Here is a 23,223-nt window from a genome sequence, read left to right on the forward strand (position 1 = left end):
TGAAGATAAAAACCCTAAAACAAGATATTGCATCGAATATAGAGTGCGTGGCCAGAATCTCATGCCAGGCTCTTCTCACCCCCGGCAGAAGACAACCCACCAGCCCTGGTCCCAGAAGAAGACTGAATGGGATGGGGGCCACATGGGGCAAAAGGCTTTGGGCCACAGAACTGACCATAAAGTTCTTCAGCGTAGCAGTAGACGTCATACATGTCATCTGGATTGACTACGCCATAATTGCGGATTCCCGGAAAGCCATTCATGTCTCCATAGCAGGCTTCGCGAGGGGTATGGATGGGATACCTAGAGGTGATCACAGTCTGGTTACATGTTAAAGCAAGTCAGGACTGGCTGCCTGCAGTGTGAAATGGGAATAAATAGGAGCTCAGCCAAACACCTTGTGAGAGAAAATGAAAGTGGAAAGATTCTAACCCCACCCGGCATGGATCTCCCCAGCCTGGAACTCGGCTCTGGTGGGCTTCTCTTCCTGGTTCCCCTGAGCCAATTCCTGCCTTGGGAAGAGAAGCCACGTGGCCAGAGGCTTCCTGGTGCTCTGCAGGATGTCAGCAGAGGCCACTGGTGGGCATGGAGGATCTGCACCCCCCTATCTTCAATGTGCCCAGTTATGTATGAACTGTGCAATTCCAACCCCCCTAAGCTCTGAGTGTCTGTTTGAAAAAAAATGGATTGAGGAAAAATCCATAAAATACATTTATTACTGTGCAAATAATTCAATTCACCAAACCAGAAACTTTACTTGTTTATTTTGCTGGTCTATGTTAAGAGGCAAACATATCTTTCTATCAGCAAAATCCAAAATATTTATGTTGGAGAAGTAGTTCCAGATCAGTATGTATATTTGGGTTCTGCTTCTTTTTCGCCACACACACATTGAAATCGGCCTCTAGCTAAAGAATACCGAGCCGTTTCCTGGGCAGGGATACTCAGCAGAGTTAAAACTAAGAAGCCAACTAGACTTTGGGAATGCCTGCAGACCAGAAAGTTGAAGAACCAAAAACAAAACTTTAAGATGACTAAGAAAAAATGAAATAAAAACACAAACACATAAACTTCAAAAGTACAAACGTTTTAAGCGTGGCAGCCTAGGCCAGCAAATGCGGTTTTACTGCAGGGTTTTCCAAACGTTTCAGTCTGACACCAATACCGGCGTTTCAGTTAAAGGTGCCTTTTACTTTCCCAACCAACCTGGCAACTCGCAAGGGGAGCGGAGTCCTTCCGCCCCGGTCCAGGGGCGTCCGGGCCTTGCCGCAGGGCCCGATCCCCGCTAGGAGCGACGGCCAGCCGCGCCCCGCCCTGCCCGCCGCGCCCCCTTACCTGACCGTCTGGTCCGCCAGCCAGCCGGCGTCGCATTGCTCGTAGCCGCTGCGGTAGGCGGCGTGGAGCTGCTCGGGGGTGGCGATGGTGGCCCCGATCCGGGCGCAGGCCGCCTGGGCCTGGGGAAAGGTGTAAGCGTAGCGGGAAGACCCGCCCCGGTAGTGGAAGACGACCCCTGCAAGGCGAGAGGAGAGAGCTGGGCGCCTGGCCGGGCAGGAGGCTCCGGAGCTCGGCCCCCGCCGGTACGGCTGCTTCTGCCCGGGGGCGCCGGGGCCCCTCCAACGCTCCGGCGCTCCTCGCCGTACCGCCCTCCTCTCGCCGGCCGCGGCTTCTGCCCGGCCTCTCCCGGGGCCTTTCTAACCGTGGCCCGGCTCTGCCGCTCTCTCGCCGGCCGCCGGAGCCCAGCCTGGCGGGGAAGGCGAACCGAGCGCCCTTCCCTCGCAGGGCGCTGAGGCCGGCAACCTGCAAGCGTCGCTGGTTACGTCTCGGGACCGTTGCAACGCCGAGGCTGACTTCCCTTAGGGCTGCAAGGCCTGCTGACTCCTCTCTTCCCCACCTAAAAGGGCGCCCCAGGGGACGTTTGCTCTGAGCTTCCTCTCTCCCTCTCTCCCCCCCTTCCCCTCCCGCCCTCCCTCCCTCCCTCCCGGGATGGAGATCCTGGCTCAAGAAGGCTGAGCTCCCTTGAGGTGGCCTTCGTAGGATCTCAGTTTTATTAAGCTTCTGCTACCCTCTGGCTTTGCTTTGGTTTATCAACTAATACCGAAGGTTTTCTTGACAGCGTTGGCTCCTGTAGGGAAAGCTGTTAAGATCTTCCTTGTGGGAAATAGAGTTTTCTATCCTAAAACAGTTTTAAAAAATTCTCTTCATGAGAATTTTGCTTACTTCATGGAAGGAGGGAAAGGAACATAGAATAATAGAGTTGATAAGGGACCTTGGAGGTCTTCTAGTCCAACCCCCTGCTCGGGCAGGAGACCCTCCTCTACCATTCCGGACATATGGCTGTCCAATCTCTTCTTGAAAACCTCCAGTGTCTGGAGGCAAACTATTCCACCGGTTGATTGCTCTCACCATTAGGAGGTTTCTCCTTAGTTCTAGGTTGCTTCTCTCTTGGTTAGTTTCCAGCTATTGTTTCTTGTCTTGCCTTTTGGTGCTTTGGAAAATAGTTTGGCCCCTCTCATTTTTGTAGGAGCCCCTCAAATATTGGAAAACTGCTATCATGTCAGCCTATCGTGTCCTTCTTTATCATTAGACATACTCAATTCCTGTACGAAAATGAACAACACATTTTCATACGTTTTATTCTCCAGACCCCTAATCATCTTTGTTGCTGTCCTCTTCAAGAAAATGTTTGCTGACACTTACTAGTCCACCACTCAGAATATGGGGATCATAAATTGAATAAAACAGAAACAAACCATGTAAGTCCATAGTAGATATATAGTAGTTTGGATCATAGCAAGGAAGCGGCCAAAAGACAGATTTTAAGAGCTTCAAGGGGGAGCTGCATGAAAGAATTTAAGCCACAAATGTGAAGCTACTCCTGAGAAATCCCTTAAAATATGATTTAACTCTGGCATGTTGCACATTATGGATTATGTTACACTTAAAACAAGCCAATTCCTAATTTAACTGGCTCTAAAAATTCACCTAGCATTTTGCCTGCCATCCAGCCAAGGGACAGCCTGGGGGGGGGCAGACCTGGGTGGGCTGGGGCTGAGCCTGGTGAGAACCTCTTACCCTTCACCTTCACCTCCAGGAAATCCTGCCCATCCTCAATCCCGTGCTGAGCGTCACAGCGATACAGCCCGGAATCGTTGGAGCGCAGCTCGCTCAGGACCAGGGTGGCATCCGTGGGCGAGTCGGGATAGAAGGGCAGAAAGACTCGGTTGCGGTAGATCTCGCTGACTTTGACCTTCAGGCCCCGGGCCACCAGGATCTCGGTCTCTTTGCCGTCAACAACGAAGGTCCATTTTACTCGGAGGGTGCCCCGAACCCCTTGCCGGCCGGCTGTTTCAGCAGTGGGCAGTGGCCGCAGGTAGGTGATGTGGCAGGGGATGGTGAGGCTGCCAGACAGGACGGCTCGCACGGGCGGATACTTGGCAATGGAGACCCGCAGAACTTTGAGGTCATCTGGGGGGAGAAAAGGAGGGACCAGCTGTGAGAGGCCTGGGGGGGGGGTACCTGCAGGACTGGCAGGGACCGAATGGGTCTTTCGGGAGGGCAATTCTTTCCCCATTGCGGCTGCTCTTCCATCCGTTTCTTTGACTTGCAGACTGAGGCAATGACTGACAGTCGCATCTCCCCATCTCCCGAGGGCCAACGGCTGCATCCTGGCTCTGGATGAGGCCATCCAGAGCCAGGATGCAGCCGTTGGCCCTCGGGAGATGCGACTGTCAGTCATTGCCTCAGTCTGCAAGTTTATTAGGGCTTTCGCCCCGCTCCACCAGTTTTGGGAGAGAGACAATGTTATATTTTAACCGTTCCATCCATTTTCATTGGCATAATCTGGAAGAGCTCCAGAGAGGCAAAAAGAGGCCCGGGGGCCACATGGAAGTCATTGGCGGCCATTGCCCACCTCCCCCTTTTATCAGAAGTGCAAAAGGCTGAACCCTCTTGGTCTGACTGCTACACCTGCCTTCTGTGAGCCCCCCCCCGCCTCTAGAGACAGAGAGGAGCACTTGGCCCACCCCGCCCAGCCACCGCTTCCGCCCCACCATGCATCAGGGCTGTGTTACCTGTGCTTTCCCTGCCAAGGTAGAGGGAGGCCCCCAGAGACGCCAGTTGGGCCAAGGCAGCGCAGAGCAAGAAGTCTCGGCAGTGGGCCATCCTGGTCCTGCTTGGGGGGGGAGGCAGGAAGGGAAAGCCTCAGCAGTGGTCTTCTCTCAAGTTCACTAGAAAAAAGAAAAAGAGGGAACATCCACATAACTGGACTATTTGTCTGAATGTCAAAGATGCCAAAATGCTGTAATGATGGTTGTTTGGGAGTTAGACAAGGACCTGGGTCTTTTCTGCACCTGACTGTTACTCATAAAGACCTGGACGACACCCCTCCCCCGAAATAGCAAACTAATCAGCTGGGGACTGATTTCGAACTTGGGAAAACTTCCTACCTCTCATCCCCATCCCGGACCTCCGGAAAAGGATGTTTTCAAAGTGGACCCATTCCGGCCACGTTGCGGTCTCGGCCCAAAGCGCCTCCAGCTTATCTCGCTTTTGGGGGCTGTGTGTGCGTGCGAAAGACAGAAGACACAGTGCAACAGCATTCTCTCTCTCTCTCACACACACACACACACACACTCACACGGGTTCACACAGGACCTTTAATTACGCAGCGCAAAGCGCAAAGCGTAACATTTGCCACCACGAAGGAGACGGGAGGAGAAGCGCGTTAAGAAGCTCGTGGAAAGCACAATATGGAAAAGGTGCGAGAGCACCACCTGCTGGCCTTTAATGGAGTAGAAAAAAGTAGAAGAAATCCCAGCGGGAAGAATTCAGACGGAACAGGCATTGAGGAAGAAACCGTTGTAAATGTCACCGCGATAGTACGTATAGTAGGGCTCTTCAAACTTGGCCCTTTTATGACTTCAACTCCCAGAATTCCTCAGCCAAGCACGCTGGGAGTTGAAGTCCACAAGTCATAAAAGGGCCAACTATAAGGGCAGCACGAGGAGCATGGCAAACACCGATGCCTCGTTAACTGAGGAGCTGAATATCTTCTTCGCCCGCTACGAGGTTAAAAGACCAGACCCCGTAGCCTCTGCTGGCCGGCCTTCTGACTCTCAGCCACTCACCCTGTGTGAACACCAAGTGAGAGCTGTATTGAAGGCTGTGAATCCCAGCAAAGCCGCAGGCCCAGATGGGGTGCTGGGGATAGTGGTCAGGAATAGAGCCTTGGTGGAGCAGTGGGCTGATGCCTCCTTAAGTAACACCAGCTGCTGCAATTATTGCAGGTTCACATCCCACCAGGCTCAAGGTTGACTCAGCCTTCCATCCTTCCCAGGTAGGTAAAATGAGGACCCAGATTGTTGGGGGCAATAAGCTGACTTTGTAATAATGCCGCTTGGGGGGTGTATGAAAGCCCTAATAAGCAGGCGTATACATAGAATGAAGGCTATTGCTAAGCACATTGGTTTGTGCTTAAATTGTAAGCCGCCCTGAGTCTTCGGAGAAGGGCGGGATATAAATGAGATTGAAATTAAAATAAAATAAATAAATTGTGCCGACCAATTAGCAGGGGTCCTGACAAGGATTTTTAACATCTCCTTGCAAACGGCATGTGTACCATTGTGCTTGAAAGCAGCTACCATTGTCCCGGACCCCAAGAAAACTGCAGTTGAGTGCCTGAATGACTACAGACCTATTGCATTAACGTCTGTAGTCATGAAATGCTTTGAAAGATTGGTTCTCCAACATCTTAGGACATGCCTCCCACTGGACTTTGATAAACATCAATTTGCCTACAGGGGAAATAGGTCGACAGATGATGCCATAGCTACTGCTTTACACTCTGTAGCAAGTCATCTCGAGAAGCGTGGAAGTTACGTCAGGATGCTTTTTGTTGACTACAGCTCGGCTTTCAACACCATTTTGCCGAGCATTCTCATTGAGAAGCTGACTGACTTGAAATTCTCCCCCGCCATCTGCGATTGGATTCAAGACTTTCTTAGGGATCGGTTACAAACAGTGAGGGTCGGGTCTGCTTTGTCCACCCCCCTGAAGCTTTGCACCAGCACGCCACAGGGCTGTGTGCTTAGCCCCTACATGTACTCTTTATACACTTATGATTGTGTATCATCTGACCCATCCACTGTGATAATCAAGTTCGCAGATGATACAACTGTGGTGGGTCTTATTACAGGTGGGGATGAGACAGCATATAGGGCGGAGGTACAAAAACTATCCATATGGTGTAGTAACAACAACTTGCACCTAAACATTGGCAAGACGAAAGAGATGGTGTTAGACTTCCAGAGAAAAAAGGAGGAACCTGCCCCACTTTACATCGGGAGGACTGTGTAGAGAGAGTTCCCTCCTTTAAATTTCTGGGAGTCTACCTCTGTGAAGATCTGACCTGGAAAGTTAACACAACTCAGGTGGCTAGAAAGGCCCAACAGAGGCTTCACTTTCTTAGGGTCTTGCGGAAGAACAGGGTAGAACAACGGCTAATGACCCTCTTTTAGCGGTCTACTATAGAGAGCGTCCTCTCGTATGGTATTGTGGTTTGGTATGCTGGTCTGACAGCCGCGGACAGGAAAGTATTACAGAGGGTGGTGAGCACAGCACAAGACATTGTGGGCTGTCCCCTGACACCACTGGATGACCACGCCAGGGCTTGTTGCCTTGGAAGAGTGAGGAAGATTCTCAGGGATGACTCACACCCTGGACGGTATCTCTTTACTCTCCTACCATCCGGTAGGAGATATAGGAGTATAGCCAGCCGTACCAACAGGCTGAAAAACAGCTTTTATCCGTGGGCTGTTAGGCTTTTAAATGGGATATAATCTCTGTGAACTTATGCAAAATTGACTTGGGAGGCCGGTGTGTGGTGTAGTTGGTTCACATGGTGTGGTGGGATGGAGGGTTTGTTGTCACTGTGTGTTGGGGGAAGAGAGCAGGGGGGGAGGCTCAGCTAATCTCAATGTACACATGTTGTACTTTGACAATAAATGTTTATTTTATTTATTTAAAGTTGAAGTTCACGTCATAAAAGGGCCAAGTGTGAAGACCCCTGAAGTACAGCATATAGAGGAAGCTTGTTGGGCTCTGCCAGGGAGAAAAAGACTCGCTTAACGCCACCCGTCCTCCGCCTTTTATCGCAAAATAAAACATCTCCCCAGCCCTTGTAAGGAGATATAAAGGAACCAGCGACTGGGAACCAGTGCTTCTCTCGCTCGCTCCCCCTCTCCCTCCCCCCCTCCTTCTCCCGGGTTTGGTTTGAAAGGGACGGGTGAGCTACGCTGCAAGAGGGCTTCGCATCTCTCATGTATTACGAAGGGGAGGCTCCAGCCGGTCCAGAGCAAGAGAGACCTAGCTTTTTATTGAATAATTGGTTATAAACTTTTTACAGGTACTTTGGCAGGGAGAAAAAACGAGCTCCTGGCAAATATAAAATGCGGATCAGGTGGGCTTTGATCCAAAGAGACCTGTGAACGATAACCGGACATACCGTGAGTGAAGAAGAGCAGCGGTGGCCTTTCTCAATGTGGAAAAAGCTTTTTGTCCTCTGGAAGACTCGTTTCTGCTTTGGATGTGAAAAAGAACAATGACACCTTTCATTGTGGATTCAAATAATCGATTGGATTTTACAGGAAATCATACTGAATTTCTTCACAATGGAAACGATGGTTCACTTCAGGAATACACAGCAGTGTCTACAACACACTGGATAAACAAGGTGTGGGTTCCGACTTCTTGCTTGCCCCAGAGGGGGAAGACTAGACAATGCAATGAAACGTTAAGGGTGCAGGAACAGAGGAGAGAGTATGGCTGGAAGGGGCCCAGGAGGCTTTTAGTCCAGCCCTCCTGCTCAGGGCAGGAGCCTTAAACTCTTCCAGGCAAATGGGATGAAAGGAAGGAGTCAAAAAAGAGGAAGAACTTCTCGACAGCTGTCAGTCAGGGGAGGCTCCGCAGGAAGGCCTCCTTCAAACAGGCTGAGAGGTCGTCCAGTGGGCGGGGCGGATCCCGCAGCCTGGGGGCCTTGGAGCTGATCACCTGTTAGGTCGCTGCCAGCGCTCTCGTCCTATGCTAGGGACCTCCTGGACGCGGGTTCTGCCACAGGACGCCTGCTCAGCAGGAGGCATCTGGGGGGGGGGGCTTGGAAAGCTGCCCTAAGTGCCTCCTCAGGCGTCCCCTTGGCTGTGCGTGGCACCGGGCCCGGGCTCTGAGGGGGCGCCAGGCGGCAGCGGCCAAGATGCAAGGCATTTGCCCGCCCTTCTTTCCCGGCGACACCTCGCCTCATTTAGCCGCCTCTTCCAGAATGTATCGACGCGCCTTTGTCCGGCTCCTCCCAGTGCTGCCTTTGCCACTTACGGAGCGCGTTTCTTCTGCCGGGCAGCGAGACGGGGGAGGGCGAGGCTTTGGCCATCAGAGGCAGCGAAGCCAACCGGCCCGGCCCGCGCGGGCAGCCATCCCGCGGACTCGAGCGACCGCCCGGCCTTTGCTGTTCTGACCGGCCACGTTCGTGTCCCCTCCAACTTCTCGGGGTGGCCGCCGCGGGCCGGGTCTTCAGCTCCCCTGGGGAGGCGCGCGGGGTCGATCCCCGCCCACGAGAGGCCGGGCGCCCACGAGCATCGGGGCATCGCGCGGGGGTCCCAGTCAGGCCCCGGGGGCGCGCCAGGAGCGGAGAGGCCAGACGGAGGGCGTCCCGAGAGGACGCGCTGGCTCCGGGAAGGGCTCTGCTGCCGGCCGCGCCCAGCCTTCAAGCGGCCTTGGGGAGAGCGGCCGGGGGCCGAGCCCTGCGGGCTCGACGTCTCCCTCCGGCAGGCCGGCCTTTCCGCGGGTGAACAGAAGCCGAAGCTCTGCTGCCGGTCCCGGCTTTGCGGTGGTGCGCGGAGCCCGAGAGCGGCGGTCGCGAGCCCCGCCCGGCCCCTCTGGGTCCAAGGGCCGCCCAGCCTTTTCGTCCCCAACGGTTTTGCCCACCACGGAGTTTGGCGAAGCGGTCGATTCCGGCCGCGGCGAGAAAAGCCTTTCCTGAGTCGGAACGTTAAGCCTTCGCTCTAGCGGGAAAAAGAGGGGAGGAGCCGGACCGCTCCCGGGGTCTTCTAGGCGGCGACTGGGCGCCTTGAGAGGGAAAAGCGGGGCTTGGCGCCCTTCGGCCCCGACCGGCCCTGATCCCCAGCAGCCCTCCAGCGCGGCCCCTGAGAGGGAGGCTGGCAGCTCCAGCCTGGGTCTCCGTCTCGGGCGCGATGGAGACGTTTTGCACCTGCCGCGTCTGTCAAAGCTTTTGCCCGCAGCCTTTTCTGGAGACGTTGCCGGAGTCCTGCTTGTTCGCTCTCTCTCTCTCTCTCTCAATCTCTCTCTCAATCTCTCTCTCTCTCTCTCTCTCACACACACACACACAACCGCACGCACGCACCCAGTGCTACCATTATGTGCATTAAGAGCAAATGTGGAAAAAGGCCCGGATCGGCCGGGAAAGTAATCAGCAGTAGTAAAATGAGTAAGGCCGGAAGACAGCCTCGCCAACCCCCCCCCAACCGAAAACATTCCTTGAAGGGAATCTTGGAGTCCGTGGCTCCATGGCCAGCTGCGCTCTTGAGTTTTTTCCCTAACGCTCAGCTGAAATTCTCCCGTGCTCTGGGACACCAGCGAATAATTGTCGTTAGCTTTTTTCTTGCTGGAGTTCAGCTGCGCTGTATATACCATCTCCAGGTTCTCTGAGGCAACTTAAGTTGGCCTAAGGTGCCACTTGGGATATTCCCCAGCCTTGCACCGGGATCCGGTGTGATATACAGTCTTCCTACGCTTCTCCCAGAGGGATCCTTTCTCTTGCAAGAGTTGGTTGCTCAGCTGACAAAGGTGACCTGTCAAAGGGCAGGAAGGAGCACCCCTCACGCCCCCCCATGGCAGCTGCAGCGCTGGTGGCTGGCCAGGGAGGAGGAAGAGGCAGGACTAAAGTTAGGGACAAGGCAGAAAAACCACTGCCCTCCCACCCAGCGATCAGGAGTGGTGTAAGGAAGTTTTTCCAGCATCCCCCAGTTTTAGTCAAGCTTATACTGGCGTGGTTGTGGCCTTGGGGTCTTTTCTGTTTTTCTTTGGCATTTTTTCCTACTGCAACCTTTGGGGTAGGGGGCACCATCAGCTCTATGCCCTGTAATTACATATGGTAGTCCTCAAGGACATTTGAGCCGGGCAGCTCTTTGTTCAGTCCCCTTCCTAAAGGCCTGCTGTGGCCTTTGCAAAGCAGCTGGGTGGTGCTCCCAATCCCACCTCTCCTCTCAGGTTGCCTTGGCCAGTTGACCCCTTTGGCCTATCTACAAAATGAAGATGGCTGCCCTGCCTGTTTCGCCAGAGGTCCCCAAACCGAGGTGGGGACTGCTGCTGTGGCAAATGCCAGCCTTGAGCAGAAAGTTGCAGTAGATCAGGGGTGTCAAACTCAATTTCATTGAGGGCTGCATCAGCATTGCGGTTGCCCTCAGGGGGCCGGGTGGGTGTGGCCTTCTGGGTGGGTGTGGCCTACTGGGTGGGCGTGCCTAAAGTGTGTATGGCCAGCTCTACATCGTTTGCATCAAGGGTGCCTATGGGGGCCCGGGCAGGAGTGGGACAGATCTGGGGGTCTCTGGCAGAAGGAGGGTCTCTGGGCCAGGGCCAAGGCAGTGGGGGCCGTTCCCTCACTGTTTCCAGGATGGCTTCATGGGCCACATGAAACCACTTCACGGGCCGGATCTGGCCCCCGGGCCTTGTGTTTGACATGTCTGCAGTAGATGATCTTCAAAGCATCTTTGGCCATTACAGTCTTTGATTTCTAGTGAAAACTCCCTGGCAGCTGCAAATGCAAAGTCATTTAAAGAAAAGACCCTTTTGGGACCCTAAAAGGCTGTGGTGTTTACTTCTCCATTTATGGACAATGTTCCTAGATTGCCCCAATCAGATGGATAAAGCCACTGAATCAATATAACTGCAACCAAACCAACACAAGGATTTACCTCACTATGAATCAACCAAGGCCAAAGGCATGCTGGCAGGAGAGGGTCTAACTCTAAGTGAACTTGTGAAATGCAAGGAGTGATAGCCAAAGCAAGTTTTGAAGGCCCTCCTCATCTTTGGAGGAACTTCTCCAGAGGCCCTCCCTTGCTCTTGAAGGGCTACCACTTGCCTTGCCAGTAGCACCTGTGAAATCACAGGAAATGAATGTTTGTTTCCCTCTGCTCTGCCCTCCAGTCAAGCTAGAGACTCAGTGGCCCAAAAGTGCTCTGCTGATCTATTCATCGTCTTCTTGTGAAAATTCTGCTCCTTTGTAATCTGGCTGCTTGGACCCAGGGACTGTGGCTTGAATTACATTTTGGCTCACTCCTCTGGACCTTTGAGTACAAAGTCCATCTAGGCAAGCTAGGGACCCTAGGGTTGGCCAGGACTGTACGTGCCATCTCCTGCCCTCAGCTACCCCAAGCAACTCTGATTGCTCACCTGTGTGTGTCTGCTCAGAACAGACAGGTAGGTTTTGTGGAAAGCTTCAGAAGTCCCACAATTTATTCTGCATATTTAATTCCAATATCTATCTATCTATCTATCTATCTATCTATCTATCTATCTATCTATCTATCTATGAAATTCTATAAATACTAAAGCCACAATGTTGCTTCAGAAACAAGATCAAGCATGACAAAGGCCTAGTCACTAGCGGATGTAAGCATCTCATCCCATAAATTTGATTACTCACATACTAAGCAATAGTATTCTCCCCAACCTCTTCCCCTGGTGCAATTCTTTCTCTCTCTCTCTCTCTCTCTCTCTCTGTTGATGGAGACCAACTGAATAACTTTAATTATAATGCTAATAATAATTGCTTGGATCCGCTTACATACTAGTCAATACAGTACAACATCCCAGGTTCTTGGGAAGAACCTAATGCATTTGATGGCCAACACCAGCTAAAGAACTGGCGGCTGTGACTTCACGTTGTTTACATAATAATGTCAGTTTCCAGGTATGTGTGCTCCATACAGCCTCATGGCAGGTTTCAGAAGGTAAGGAAAGGGAGGTTTCCTGTTTTGGCTTAAAAATATTGAGCACAGAAAGGAGAAGAAGCAATTAAGAGGAGAGAGATAATTAAGAAGGACAAAGAAAAGAAGAGCTCAGCAGCTGCATCCACATCAGCTGCAAGGTAGTGAAGAGGACACTGAACTTCTGAGAGAGAGAGAGAGAGAGAGAGAGAGAGAGAGAGAGAGAGAGAGAGGGAGAGGGAGAGGGAGAGAGGGAGGGAGGGAGGGAGGGAGAGCAAGCTGTGTCTCATCTGACATTTCTTCTCTTTTGCGGGTACCAAGTTCTGTGGTCAAATGGAAAATAACAAGAGCCGCATCCAGTGGCATCAGTGGGAGCTCGGATGATTGGTGACTAATGGAAAGATTCACCTAGATGCCACAGAAGGTGCCCACCCGCACTGCCCACTGCACAGAACTCACACGCTTTCTGAAGAGCACTTCACAATGGAGTGGCAGAGACCAACGTGGAGATTAAAGAGCCCCAAATCGAGGGGTGGGGAACAGTCCCAGAAACCAGCTGCCTGAGGCCACCTTCTGGCAGCTGGAAAAAAAACCCGGAGCTGCTCCTTGGTGTGAAAAGCCTGTGGATCACGAACCCTATTCGGGGGAAGAGGAAGCAGCGGGGACTGTAAATCTTTGGGTCTGACCTGAGCCAGGCAGAATGCGGCAGGGGAGGGGGGAGGGAGAACTGGCTGCTCTTCAGAAACAGGCACAGATGACCCAGGCTCAGAGAAAGTGGAGGTGGGTGATCTCTGGGTGGGGGGCTGTATACAAGGGGCATCCTGTTTTCTGGTGGGAAAATCTCTGTCCCCCCCCCCATCCCTTGTTGGTATGCATTCCCTGTATTTCTTCTTCTTGCATCCACCAAATGTAGAAGCATTTGAAGACAGTCCATTCACGGCGCCCAACGGGCCACTCCAGGCCAGCAGCCAGGAACACTGGAGCATTGCCCAGGATCTTTTCAAGTCTCTGGGAAGCCCTTCGGCTGAATGCAGACCCCTCCCTCTTTTTCTGCCACCTGCCACTCTGCTGCTGCTGCTCTCACTGGAATGTTGATGGAGCTTTGGGCAGCAGCCTGTGGGTACAGGTTGGGCCCCCTTTCTTGGGGCATTAATGGAGCAGCTTGGCCATGGACTCAAGAGGGGGAGTGTGCACTCCCCAAATACACCACGGTTTGGGGTTAGCCTGGAATATCTTCTCATCCTCAGAAGTTGCTGGGACCTGTTTGAAAGTTGCTTGGTGCAAAATGGACCAGTTTGGGAGTTCCCCCACAGTTTACAGTTCCTTAAACCCAGGAGATACCAAAGAATTTGCAGGGATCAGAATCAAAATCAGGCATCAGCAGCTGCCACCAACTTGGGGCAGGAGACTGAATAGAATAGAGCTGCAAGGGACCTTGGAGGTCGTCTAGTCCAGCTCCCCGCCCTGCTGAAGCAGGAGAACCTATACCATCTCAGACAAGTGACTGTCTAGCCTCTTCTTAAAAATCTCCAGTGATGGAGCACCCACGATTCCTGGTGGCAAGCTGTTCCACTGTTTAATTGTCTTCACTGTCAGGAAGTTTCTCCTTAATTCCAGGTTGCTTCTCTCTTTGATCAGCTTCCAACCGTTGTTTCTCATCCTGTCTTTTGGTGCTTTGGAGAAGAACTTGACCCCCTCTTCTTTGTGGCAGCCCCTCAAATACTGGAAGACTGCTATCACGTCTCCCCTATTTCTTCTTTTCTTTAGACTAGCCAAACCCAAGTCCCATAGTTGGTATGTTTCAGTCTCCAGGCCTTGGATCATCCTAGTTGCTCTTCTCTGAACATTTCCCAAGGTCTCAACATCTTTTTGTAGATCAGGAAGCCTTTCCCAGATAGGACTTGCTATGTGCCCCAGTGGCTCTGGGGGGAGGGGAGGGGAGATTCAGCCAGAACCCCAAGAAGGTCATCCCCATAAAATCTGGCCACAATTTTAGCCTAAAGTGGAATAGAATACGGAGGTATGGAAAACTAGCAGTACTATTCAATCCAATAGCCCAGGGAAGAGGCGTAGAGAATTCTCCATAATGTTTCCACTTGCCCCTGAATCATGAGGTTCTACAGCAAGGATCCCAGTTGGCCTTGGGTGGCTTTCCCTCCTTTTGCGCTTGGTGATTCCAACTTCAGAGGTAGACTGCCTCAGATCCTGTAGGTTCTAATCTGCTCCAGCAGGTAATTTTTTTTAAAATTCCATTTATATCCCGCCCTTCTCCGAAGACTCAGGGCGGCTTACAAGCTTAGCAGCCTTCAAAAGAAAACATCTTCCCAGCATCTCTGATGCCACTGAACTCGGGGTGGGGGGGTGGGGGGACCATAATGAGTTATTTCCAGGCAACAGCAGCAGAGAGGCTGCTTGGCCTGCTTGAAAGAATTTGGGGACTGAAAGTCCCCTGGGAGGGGGGTGAGAAGCAGCCCTTTGTGAAGAGGGCTCCTTCCTGCCAGCAGCCACATCCCCACCCCCTGCAGAAAGTCCTTGGCCGGCCTACAAGAGCAACATCACTGCACTCTCACCAGAGGGCTGGCAGGGTTCCTTGGGGGTGGGGGCGGGCTGCTGCACAGCTGTCTGCCGGCTTCTTCTGCTACAAAGGGCCCTGCCTGCTCTCCACCTCTCCAAGGAGCTCAGCAGTGGAGGGCCCTGGCAGAGGCTCTCCCTCCCTGTTACTGCTGGAGGCAGCGAGCAGCATCCTCCTCCTTCTGAAAGGGATCAGGCCCATGGGAAAGAAAAACTTCACGCAAAGTGTGAGAAGGTCTACAATAAGTGCTGGAAAACACATCCGGCAGCGACAGAGGCTGCTCTTAGGAAGAACTGCAGACAGCATCTCCCTGGGACACAGTGCAGAGCTGCCCCTCCCCGCAAGCCTGGGAAAATAGTCTTGGCAGAGAAAGTGGGTGTGGAAGTGCCTACGTGGGGCACCCCCAAAATTACTTGCCAAATAAACACAGAGATCAACAAAAGAAAGGAAGAGAGAGGACTAGGATTAGGATAGCCCCCACTCTGCCTCCCCCCCCACAAAAGAGAAACCCAGCTCAATTTGTCTCTAATGGGAAGAGCTGGCAGCTCCATGGCCACAAACTGGCCCCAGGTTCCTTTTTAGCACCGCTGGGAGTGGCACGGGAAAAGAGGGTGCCAAGATAACTTCATGGCCTCTCGTGCTCCTTGGGCAGAGCACACCAATGAGTCTGGCACTAAACACCAGCAGCGCTTTTTCTGTTCATAGCTGATGTAAGAAGCAACTTGATGAATATTACTTTTCTGATGCAGCTACTTGATTACCAAACTAAAATATCGCCACCAGCCATGCTACCCGAGATGCCATTCCTCAGCTGCCCCCTTCCACAGGCAGATAGTTGGCCAGAGCAAGCCACCGGTCCAGGCAGCATATGGCCAGGGTTGGCACTGCACACTTGCCCCCAGTGAGTTGAGGGGGAAACTGAGGCCAAGGCCCAAAGAACTTCCCAGTCAGGAAGGGGAGGATGGGGCCAATGTGGGTGTCTGTGGAGAAGTTACCGAAGAGAGGAACCCACCAAGTTTTCATGAAGCTGGCTGAACTGGTGTTTTGGGATGGTCTACAGCAATGCTAATCTTCATTTCTTCATTTCTGTTTCATTCATCTACACAAGAAACAGTTTAAATTCCATTTCGTAGAGAGGCAAAGCAGGTCTAATTCAGTTACAGCATTCCTGAAGCCCAGGGCGTGATTTCCACAGGAAACTTAGGTGTTTCTCTGGAGCTGCTTCCCACTCCTGGTCCTTCCCCGGGGCTGGAGAGCTACACTCTGGTGAAGCCCTGGACTGGTTGTGATGCTCCCAATGCAAGCACAGGGCGTGGGGAGACCTATTTGAAGAGATCTATGGGATCCTCTAGTTCAGAAACCCAGCAGTGACCCTGTTCTCCCTGGCTCAGGATGGCTCGCAATATTTGCAGCCAATAGGATATTTTCTTTACAAACAAAATAAAAAACCAGAAGGGGAGGTAGAGATTGCTTGTAGGACCAAATCCCTTCCTAAAATGAAAAACCCACCAGTAAACCACTGCAGAAACCGCCAGGTTCTTGGGGCAGGGCGTTTCGAAATTTCTCAAGAAAATGAAAAAATGTGCTTGCCACAAAGAATGCTGGACAATTGGAAACCTTTGCCTCTTTAATGAAGGGGAAGGACATGATTCCCCTCCCCGCTTTCTTGATAGATTAGTGGAGAGGAACTTGAATTTTAAAGTATCAATTCTTAAATTGATACTTTGTTTTATTGGAGAACTTTTGAATGCCCGGTAGCAAAGAGAGCCTCCATCTTCAGAGGCAGACTAACTTTGGATATCTTACTCCTGGCCTCGGGAAGTAAAAGCCGGCAGTCCCGCCCTGCTCGGACGTTTCCCGAAGAATTCGACGCCGGCGCGTTTCCCTCTTTCCTTCTCGGGCTCCCGAGGCCAGAAGGGAAGGGAGCGGAGAGGGTCCCCCGGACTTCAGCTGCTCCCCAAGAATCCCAACGCCCTCCCGGGTCACCCCCTGCAGCCCGGACCTCAGCCTTCAAACCCGCCGCGGCCGGGCAGCTCGGACAGCCCCCCCCCGCCATCTCCCCGCCTCGGTCCAGGCGGACACGCGGAAGACGCTCCGCACCTGGGGCAGCCCGACCTGCCGTTCAGCCGGGCCCGAGTGAGCCCCGCCGCCTTCCCGAAGCGAGCCCCGCTGGGCGCGGAGAAGCGCGCGCGTTCGGAACTCACCGGCCTGGGCGCGAAGAAGCAGCCCGCGCGTCCCCGGGAGAGCGGCCCTGGCGCTGCGGTGGCCACTGCGGTGCAGAACTGCGGCGCTGGAAGCCCGGCCGGGCAGGAGGAGCGGCGGGACGGCCGGGGGGGGGGCAGCGCGCCCCGCTCCGCTCCGCCCCTCCTCTCCTCGTCCCGCCCCCGCGCCCCGCGCCCCGTCTGCTGGGCTGCGCCGGATCGCAGGTGCCGGAGTGCGGCGCCCCCCGCCCCCGCTCGCCCCGCTGCGGACCCGGTTCAAGTCAGGGGTGCGGCGGGGAGGGCAGGTCGAAAGCCGCCGCACGGAGGGGCGCCGGTGGAAAGGCAGCCAACCAGGGAGGAGCGCCTGGAAGCAATCCAAGGGGAGTCCAGGGACCGGGTCCGAGGTCCTCCTGGGTGTCCGGCGGTTCTGGAGGGTCCAGCTGCTGCACACGGATGCCGGTCAAGGAGGGGCAGAAACAGCTGGGCGCGCGGCCAAGCGGGGAGAGGGGATCGTCTTCCTAGGGAACGTTGCTCGGTTGCTCCGATCGTGGACATTCCCCCCCCCGCGTTTTGATTCCGTTCACGGCCGCATCAGGATCCAGGGCCAAATTCTGCGCTCCTGGAACCCGGAGCGCCAGTGAATGAGCATTTTGTGGGGAAGGCGAAAGGGGACCGGGAGGGGCGGAGGAGGCCGGGTGGTTCTTGCGGCCGCCTGGAGCCTCTTCCCACTGCAGGCTTACTATTCTCGCGTCACCCCCTCCCCCCCGCCGGGGCAATTGCTCTTGCCTGGTTCGCGTAGCGTCCCCCTCTGCTTCTCCCGGCAGACGCGGAGGACGACGCGGCCGCCACCGAGCGGGCTGCTGAGCCGCGCTTGCCCCTCCCGCCCCGGATGGTTTCGGAGCCTTTCCCTTCTGGCGGGCGGAAGCCTCTGCCAAAGGTGGGCTCTGGGGCGCCCGGAGGCTGATGGCTCAAGAGCGCTTTCACCCTCTGAGAGCGGAGGGACAACTTCCTTCCCGCGTCTCTGGCTGGCTCGCCCGTCCCTGGCAGCTGATCCCAAGTGGGCAGGGAGCCCCCCCGTGGGCCACCGGGGTGGGGGGCAGGAGCAGCTCTTCCCTCCTCCCTTCTTGGAAGCGGCCGCACGTCTCGTGGATCGGGGCCCGGTCATCTATCAAAAGCCGCCACCTCCTCCGCTCCCTCCACATACGACACGAGTGGGCGCAATGGGTCCTCCTCCTCCTCCTCCTCCTCCCCCCAAAGCAGGACATCCAAAACCCTTCCTTAATTCATCCCATACGGACCGGGCGCGGCCCCTTCTGCCAACTTGACGATGGGGAAGAGAGCCACGAGGAAGCCACGAGGAAGAGAGCCCACTCCTTCCCACCCCCTTCGTGGACCTTGAGGGGCCAAGTCCGCCCCGGAGGGCCTGGGTGGAGAAAGGAAGAACAGGACACACACGCGTGAGCCTTTGAAAAGGAATATACAGACAGCTCTGCCCTCTTTTCTCTTCTCCCTTGACTTCCCTCCGGAAGATGGGGGTGGGGCTCCTGAGATGGGCTGGTAGTAACTTTCAACCCATAAAACCTTCGCATTCAAATAACTCAGAAAAGAGGCAGACAACCCCCCCCCCATGGAGGAGAAAGGTGGGGAGGGAGAGAGACCCACAATGTTCTGACTTGGCTTCTGCTTCTGGATCAATTTAGTCAGCTTCCATCATCTTATTTGAAAATAGCTGATGGCTTCCAATGCAGCATCTTGAATTTTACTGAAGAGTTCCAAACAACAAAAGCAGCAGAAACAGAGCAGAAGTGAAGTTTTACTCTGACCGGACACTCACTGGAGCACAGAAGGGTACACAGAGAGTCCAGCAAAGCTTTTCAGCCATTTGGACATCCTGTTTTGGCCCTCTCAGTGTTACTCTGTAGGGCACCTGGCCTCTTCATGCCAACTTGCACTCCGCTTGTGCCCATGCCAAGCGCCCAGAGCATCATCTGGTCCAGTTCTCTGGCCTAGCTTTCGGTGTCCCTGGCCTGAGGGCACGAATGGGAACCTGACCGCTCTCTGGGCTACAGAACCAGGTATCTCGGCTCATTCAGCTTAGCCAAGGGGGAATGACTGTAGATGCACCTCTTTGTAGCAAAGCCCCCCAGGTCTTTATAGAGGCAAAGAGAGACCCAGTCTGAAAGAAATCCTGCCGCGGTCTCAGAAATATCCTTTAGGCCTGGTCTGGAAACTGATCCAGCCTTGTTTGCCCCTTTTAAATGAGCTCCTGCTGGAAGAGGCAGAAGGAAGTGACGGGTTGATTGTGCTGGGTCTCTCAGCAGCTTTCAACAGCATCGACTAACGGCCTTCTCAGTCTGGGGGTGAGGAGAAAGAGGCCCCTCTTTCTTCAAGGGATGAGCTTAGAGGAGTATGTCCAAAAGCTCCCCCCCTCACACACACACCCCGCCCCCCCTCAATGACCAGTTCCCAGGAAGGAATGGGACTATCTTGCCTGGAATGGTGCCAGCTCTGCTTCTGAATGAGGGAGGCTGTGTCTGCATGGAGGGATGGGTTGGATTAGGAGCTGAAGCCTGAGGATGTCTTTCCCTGGAGGCCACAAACTGGGGAGCTGCTTGTTTAAATGGGCTTATACTCCCCCCAAAGGAGCAGAGAGCTTGCTTGGGGTGCTTGCAGAAGGAGCCCCCAGTGAGGGGCCCAGCCATTCCTGGCCAGGGAGAGCTGAACCACACACACCGGGAACCCCATTTGGGAGCTAGAATGGAAAGACTCTTTGTTCGGTGAGAACATTGAGCAGTCGTGTGTGTGTGTGTGTGTGTGTGTGTGTGTAATGGACGGTGCCTGACATCAATGATGCCACAGGGGATCAGGACCTCAGCCTGGCTTGGGATGTGGACATCTCTTATGGATGTTTTACTCCTGTTCCTCCTGACCAGAAACGAGCAAAAAGACCCTCAGACTGAGATTTTGAGAGGAACGTTCAAGAGAAGCCAGCCTCAACAGGCATTCCCATCTTCCTGACCACACTCAGAACTGTTAATGAAGCCAGGCTTATGTGGCTAATTTTATGTCTTCCTAAGACTTCCTTTCCAAGATTGTGCAACTCCAGAAACTCGCCTGGAAGGCTTCTCCGGCAGCGGCAGCAGGACAGGGCTGGGCCTCTGGCTCCTTCGATGCTTCGGTGGGGAGTCAGAAGATCCAAGTAACTTTGGTTAAGAATTAGTTTTCCTCAGAAGGACAGGGCCTCTTTCAGATCTCAGGGCTCAACTGGTTTCACCAATTAGCTCCCGGAGTTCAGGAATGTCAGCGTTCCCCTTACGTTTTAAATCTTGATATCTCTCATGTGAGAAATAACAAACATGGAAACTTTTTAAATACAACTCTATAGGAAAAGTTTATATAATCTTGAGCCTGGGATCTCCAAGGACAGTTTGATCCGCTTGCACCTGGATTGCCAGACCAAAGAGCGTTTGGGGGAGGGGTAAAAAAAGCAAGATGGCGGAACGAAGGTCCTGCCTCTCTTGCACTCGTGTTGACAATGATGGCTGTTCTCTGTCTCCACCTTGCCTTTTTTGACCCCCAACCCGTGATGCCACTGCCATCCGGTTTCAGATGAGACTGATCCAGGAATGTGCATCTGCTCAGAAAAGAGAGCTGAGGGTTCAGAAGACTAACTTCTCCATAGGTGGGAAGATCATGGCCTATGAGACTGCCTCTACCACAAGGGCCCTTCCCCGCTGCTGCTTCAGACCACCAGCAGCGCCCAGGTGGGCACAAGGGCTCCCAGCCTGGGTAGTGACTTCCAGCCAACTTGGCACAGGAACTGGATGGCGGATGGGCACTCATTACAGCCTACTGGGGAGGGGCCATCCCCAAAGTTAGTGAGAGCATGGACCACTGTCCAGTTTTGAGCTGGTGGGGAGGATTTCCAGGAGTACTATCTATTGGTGTGAATGGGGCACTTCAGCTATTGAAATCACTGGGGGGGGGGCAAGAGTGTTTTGGTGTGCACAGCCTTACGCCCCCCCCTCCCAGTTGAAAGGCCTTCAGAAGGCATTTTTGGGACTAAGGACATTCAAACACGGGTGAAATGGTTGAAGTCTAGGGGACTTAACCTGGCTTGATTGCTAGAGCTTTGCAGGACCTAGTTTCATTTCCAGAGCAATTGGAACAATAGCAGCTGATCCAAAGGAGCGATAGCCGTGGCTCTTCTGCTGGCACCCGGAGTTCCTGAGGGTGGAGAGACCCTTTTTGGTTCCTTGGGCAAAGCCCTGAGACCTGCAGAGGACCCCCCCCTCCACAGCCTTGGAAGAATTCTCCGGGGCAGACTGGCTGAGTCTCCGTACCCCTCAGAAGGAGGTGCCCGTTTGGAGTTGATGCGAAGGGGGGCAAAGAAAGGAGAGCAGGGGATGAAGGCTGGCTTTGCAACCCTCCGAAGAAGGGAGAAGGCAGAAGCCACACCCCAGAGGCAGGCACGGCCCCAAAGCCACAGCAGGGCTTGGCCGTTTTCCCATTAGTGCCCAGATCTTTCCATCTGGGAGAAGGAGCCAGGCTCTCTGCTCACTGGAGGAGCAGCTGCAGCTCATTACCCTACTGTGCCCTCCTCCTCCGACTTGTGTTTCCACTTACAATGGAGCCCAAAGGCAGCCAATTTGGGGAAAAGTTCGCTGCCCCTCACAGCCCAGAGTCCTAAATGGAAAACATGCACTTTGCTTCTGAGCAATGGTGACAGCTTCCTGTCAGGATGCCTCGGTTATTGCTTCACCCCTGCGGCCTTCAGGTCTTCCAAAAGGAGGAAGGGTCTAGGCTGTTGAGAAGGATGCCCCCCCTCAGCCATTTTATAGCTGCTCCAAGTGCTCCCAACTGCAGCGGGGGGGGGGGCGGGGGCTGAAAGCGGTTCTCGGTCCCCACTGTGCTTGGCCAGGGGTCTGGACTGAACGGAGCTTTAGCCCTGTCTTGGGGACGGCGAAGCTGATGGAGGCTGAGCAAAAGGAGCTCTGCTGATGCCGGCTTGACCCTCCGCTCCTCCAGAGGAGCGCATGAGAATTGCACGTGCAGCCACGGCTTGCTTGCTTGCCCCCCCCCCCCAGTCAGCACTTCTGAGGACAGGCAGCTGCGCAACCCAGTGCAGGAGCAGGCAGGAGCCGGGGAGTTTGGGGACCAGAGCAATAAGCGGGATTCATCCCCCCCAGAGGGAGCCTGGGGGTTTATCAGAAGGGTCTGCTCATTGCACTGACGCTGCAGTCTCCCCTCCCCCTTGAGTCTTTTGGATAAAAGAGTTCATCTCTTTGCCAAATCCTTGCCTTTTGTGTCTGGTTTGTGTGCATGCATGTGCCTTTGTGTGCCTTCATGCACTTCATGTTGACTCCTGGCCACCAGCCAGACAGGTCCCTGAAATTCCTTGGTGGCTTGTCATTGCCTCCTTCCCAGGGCTGTGAGAGGGGGACCGGCCCAAGGTCACCAGCTGGCTTTGGGCCTCAGGCAGGAATAGAATTCAGGGTCTCCAAGCTGGGAAGGACAAAGGGGGATTTCCCCAGTGCCCTGGGCTTCCTCCTGCTGGGGAGAGACTCCAAAGCCCTCTCTTGCAGGCCTTTTTGCCTTCCTCCTCCAGCCTCAGGTGGGTCTGAAGTTCCCTGGGACTCTTCCCAGTGTGGTTCCACCTCCTGTCCCTTTGCCTGCTGCTGCTTTGTAAGGCCTTGAAAGGAGAGGTTTCCTGTCTATGGAGGAGGAGGAGGAGGAGGGAGGGAGGGAGGGCAGCCTCCCTCCTGGCATGATGGTGGCTCCATCCAAGAAGGCTGCAAGCAAAGGACACACAGCCCTCAATCTGAAGTGGTCTGAGGATCTCTGTTCAGGACATGGGGTTGGATCCTGAGCCCTATGATTCTAAACAACAAAAGCATCGTACAAGCATTATCCTTCCTTGTGACTAAAGAATATTGTTTAAAGTTGGAAATTCTGAGTTTCTTGGCTTTGTGGTTTGGAGCGATGCACTCATTGTAAAGAGGCTGGTGTGGACGTGGCATCCTCCTCCTCTTCCTCCCCAGACCAACAAACCCAGTTTCTATCCTGGCTCTCCATGGCAACCTGGAGGCCTCCCAAGACATCCCCAGGCTGGCTTAGGCTTCCGCACATGAGATCATTCGTACAGGAGAGTGAAAGGCCTGGAGGTGCAGACTCAGCAAGGAACACCAAAACCACAGGAGCGGCCACTGCGGATGGCCGGCCAGCTGGCCTCTGGACCGCTGCGCTGAGCGAATGACGATGCCTCAAATCAAGCCAGAAGTGCAACCTCTGGGCTCAAGCATGACAGGCGTGCCCCACGTGCAAAAGTCTGCGCACCTCTGCCACTGCACTTGGTTGGTCAACTTGGGCTGTGACGGGGACTCATCCTGACTCCTGCAGTCACCATGGCTGTCTTGAGCAGGCAGCAAAGCTGGGGGGCTCCAGAAGCTAAGAA

The 23,223-nt window shown here is 54.1% G+C and overlaps 1 protein-coding gene across 1 annotated transcript in view; it reads right to left on the minus strand.

Annotated features, from left to right (window-relative positions):
- BCAN (brevican) overlaps positions 1-23,223 on the minus strand; it is a gene marked incomplete at both ends in the record, with an annotated part of 43,002 nt that overhangs the window by 15,556 nt on the left and 4,223 nt on the right. Inside the window, 10 exon segments of the mRNA XM_083374347.1 lie at positions 176-303; positions 1,336-1,510; positions 3,073-3,465; positions 4,071-4,180; positions 4,182-4,226; positions 16,773-16,924; positions 16,927-17,151; positions 17,153-17,212; positions 17,556-17,816; positions 19,613-19,694. Of these exon segments, the coding sequence (XP_083230473.1) occupies positions 176-303; positions 1,336-1,510; positions 3,073-3,465; positions 4,071-4,180; positions 4,182-4,226; positions 16,773-16,924; positions 16,927-17,151; positions 17,153-17,212; positions 17,556-17,816; positions 19,613-19,694 (1,631 nt within the window).

This window comes from Vipera ursinii (genome assembly GCF_947247035.1).
Source record: "Vipera ursinii genome assembly, chromosome: 15".
NCBI classification, from domain to species: Eukaryota; Metazoa; Chordata; class Lepidosauria; order Squamata; family Viperidae; genus Vipera; species Vipera ursinii.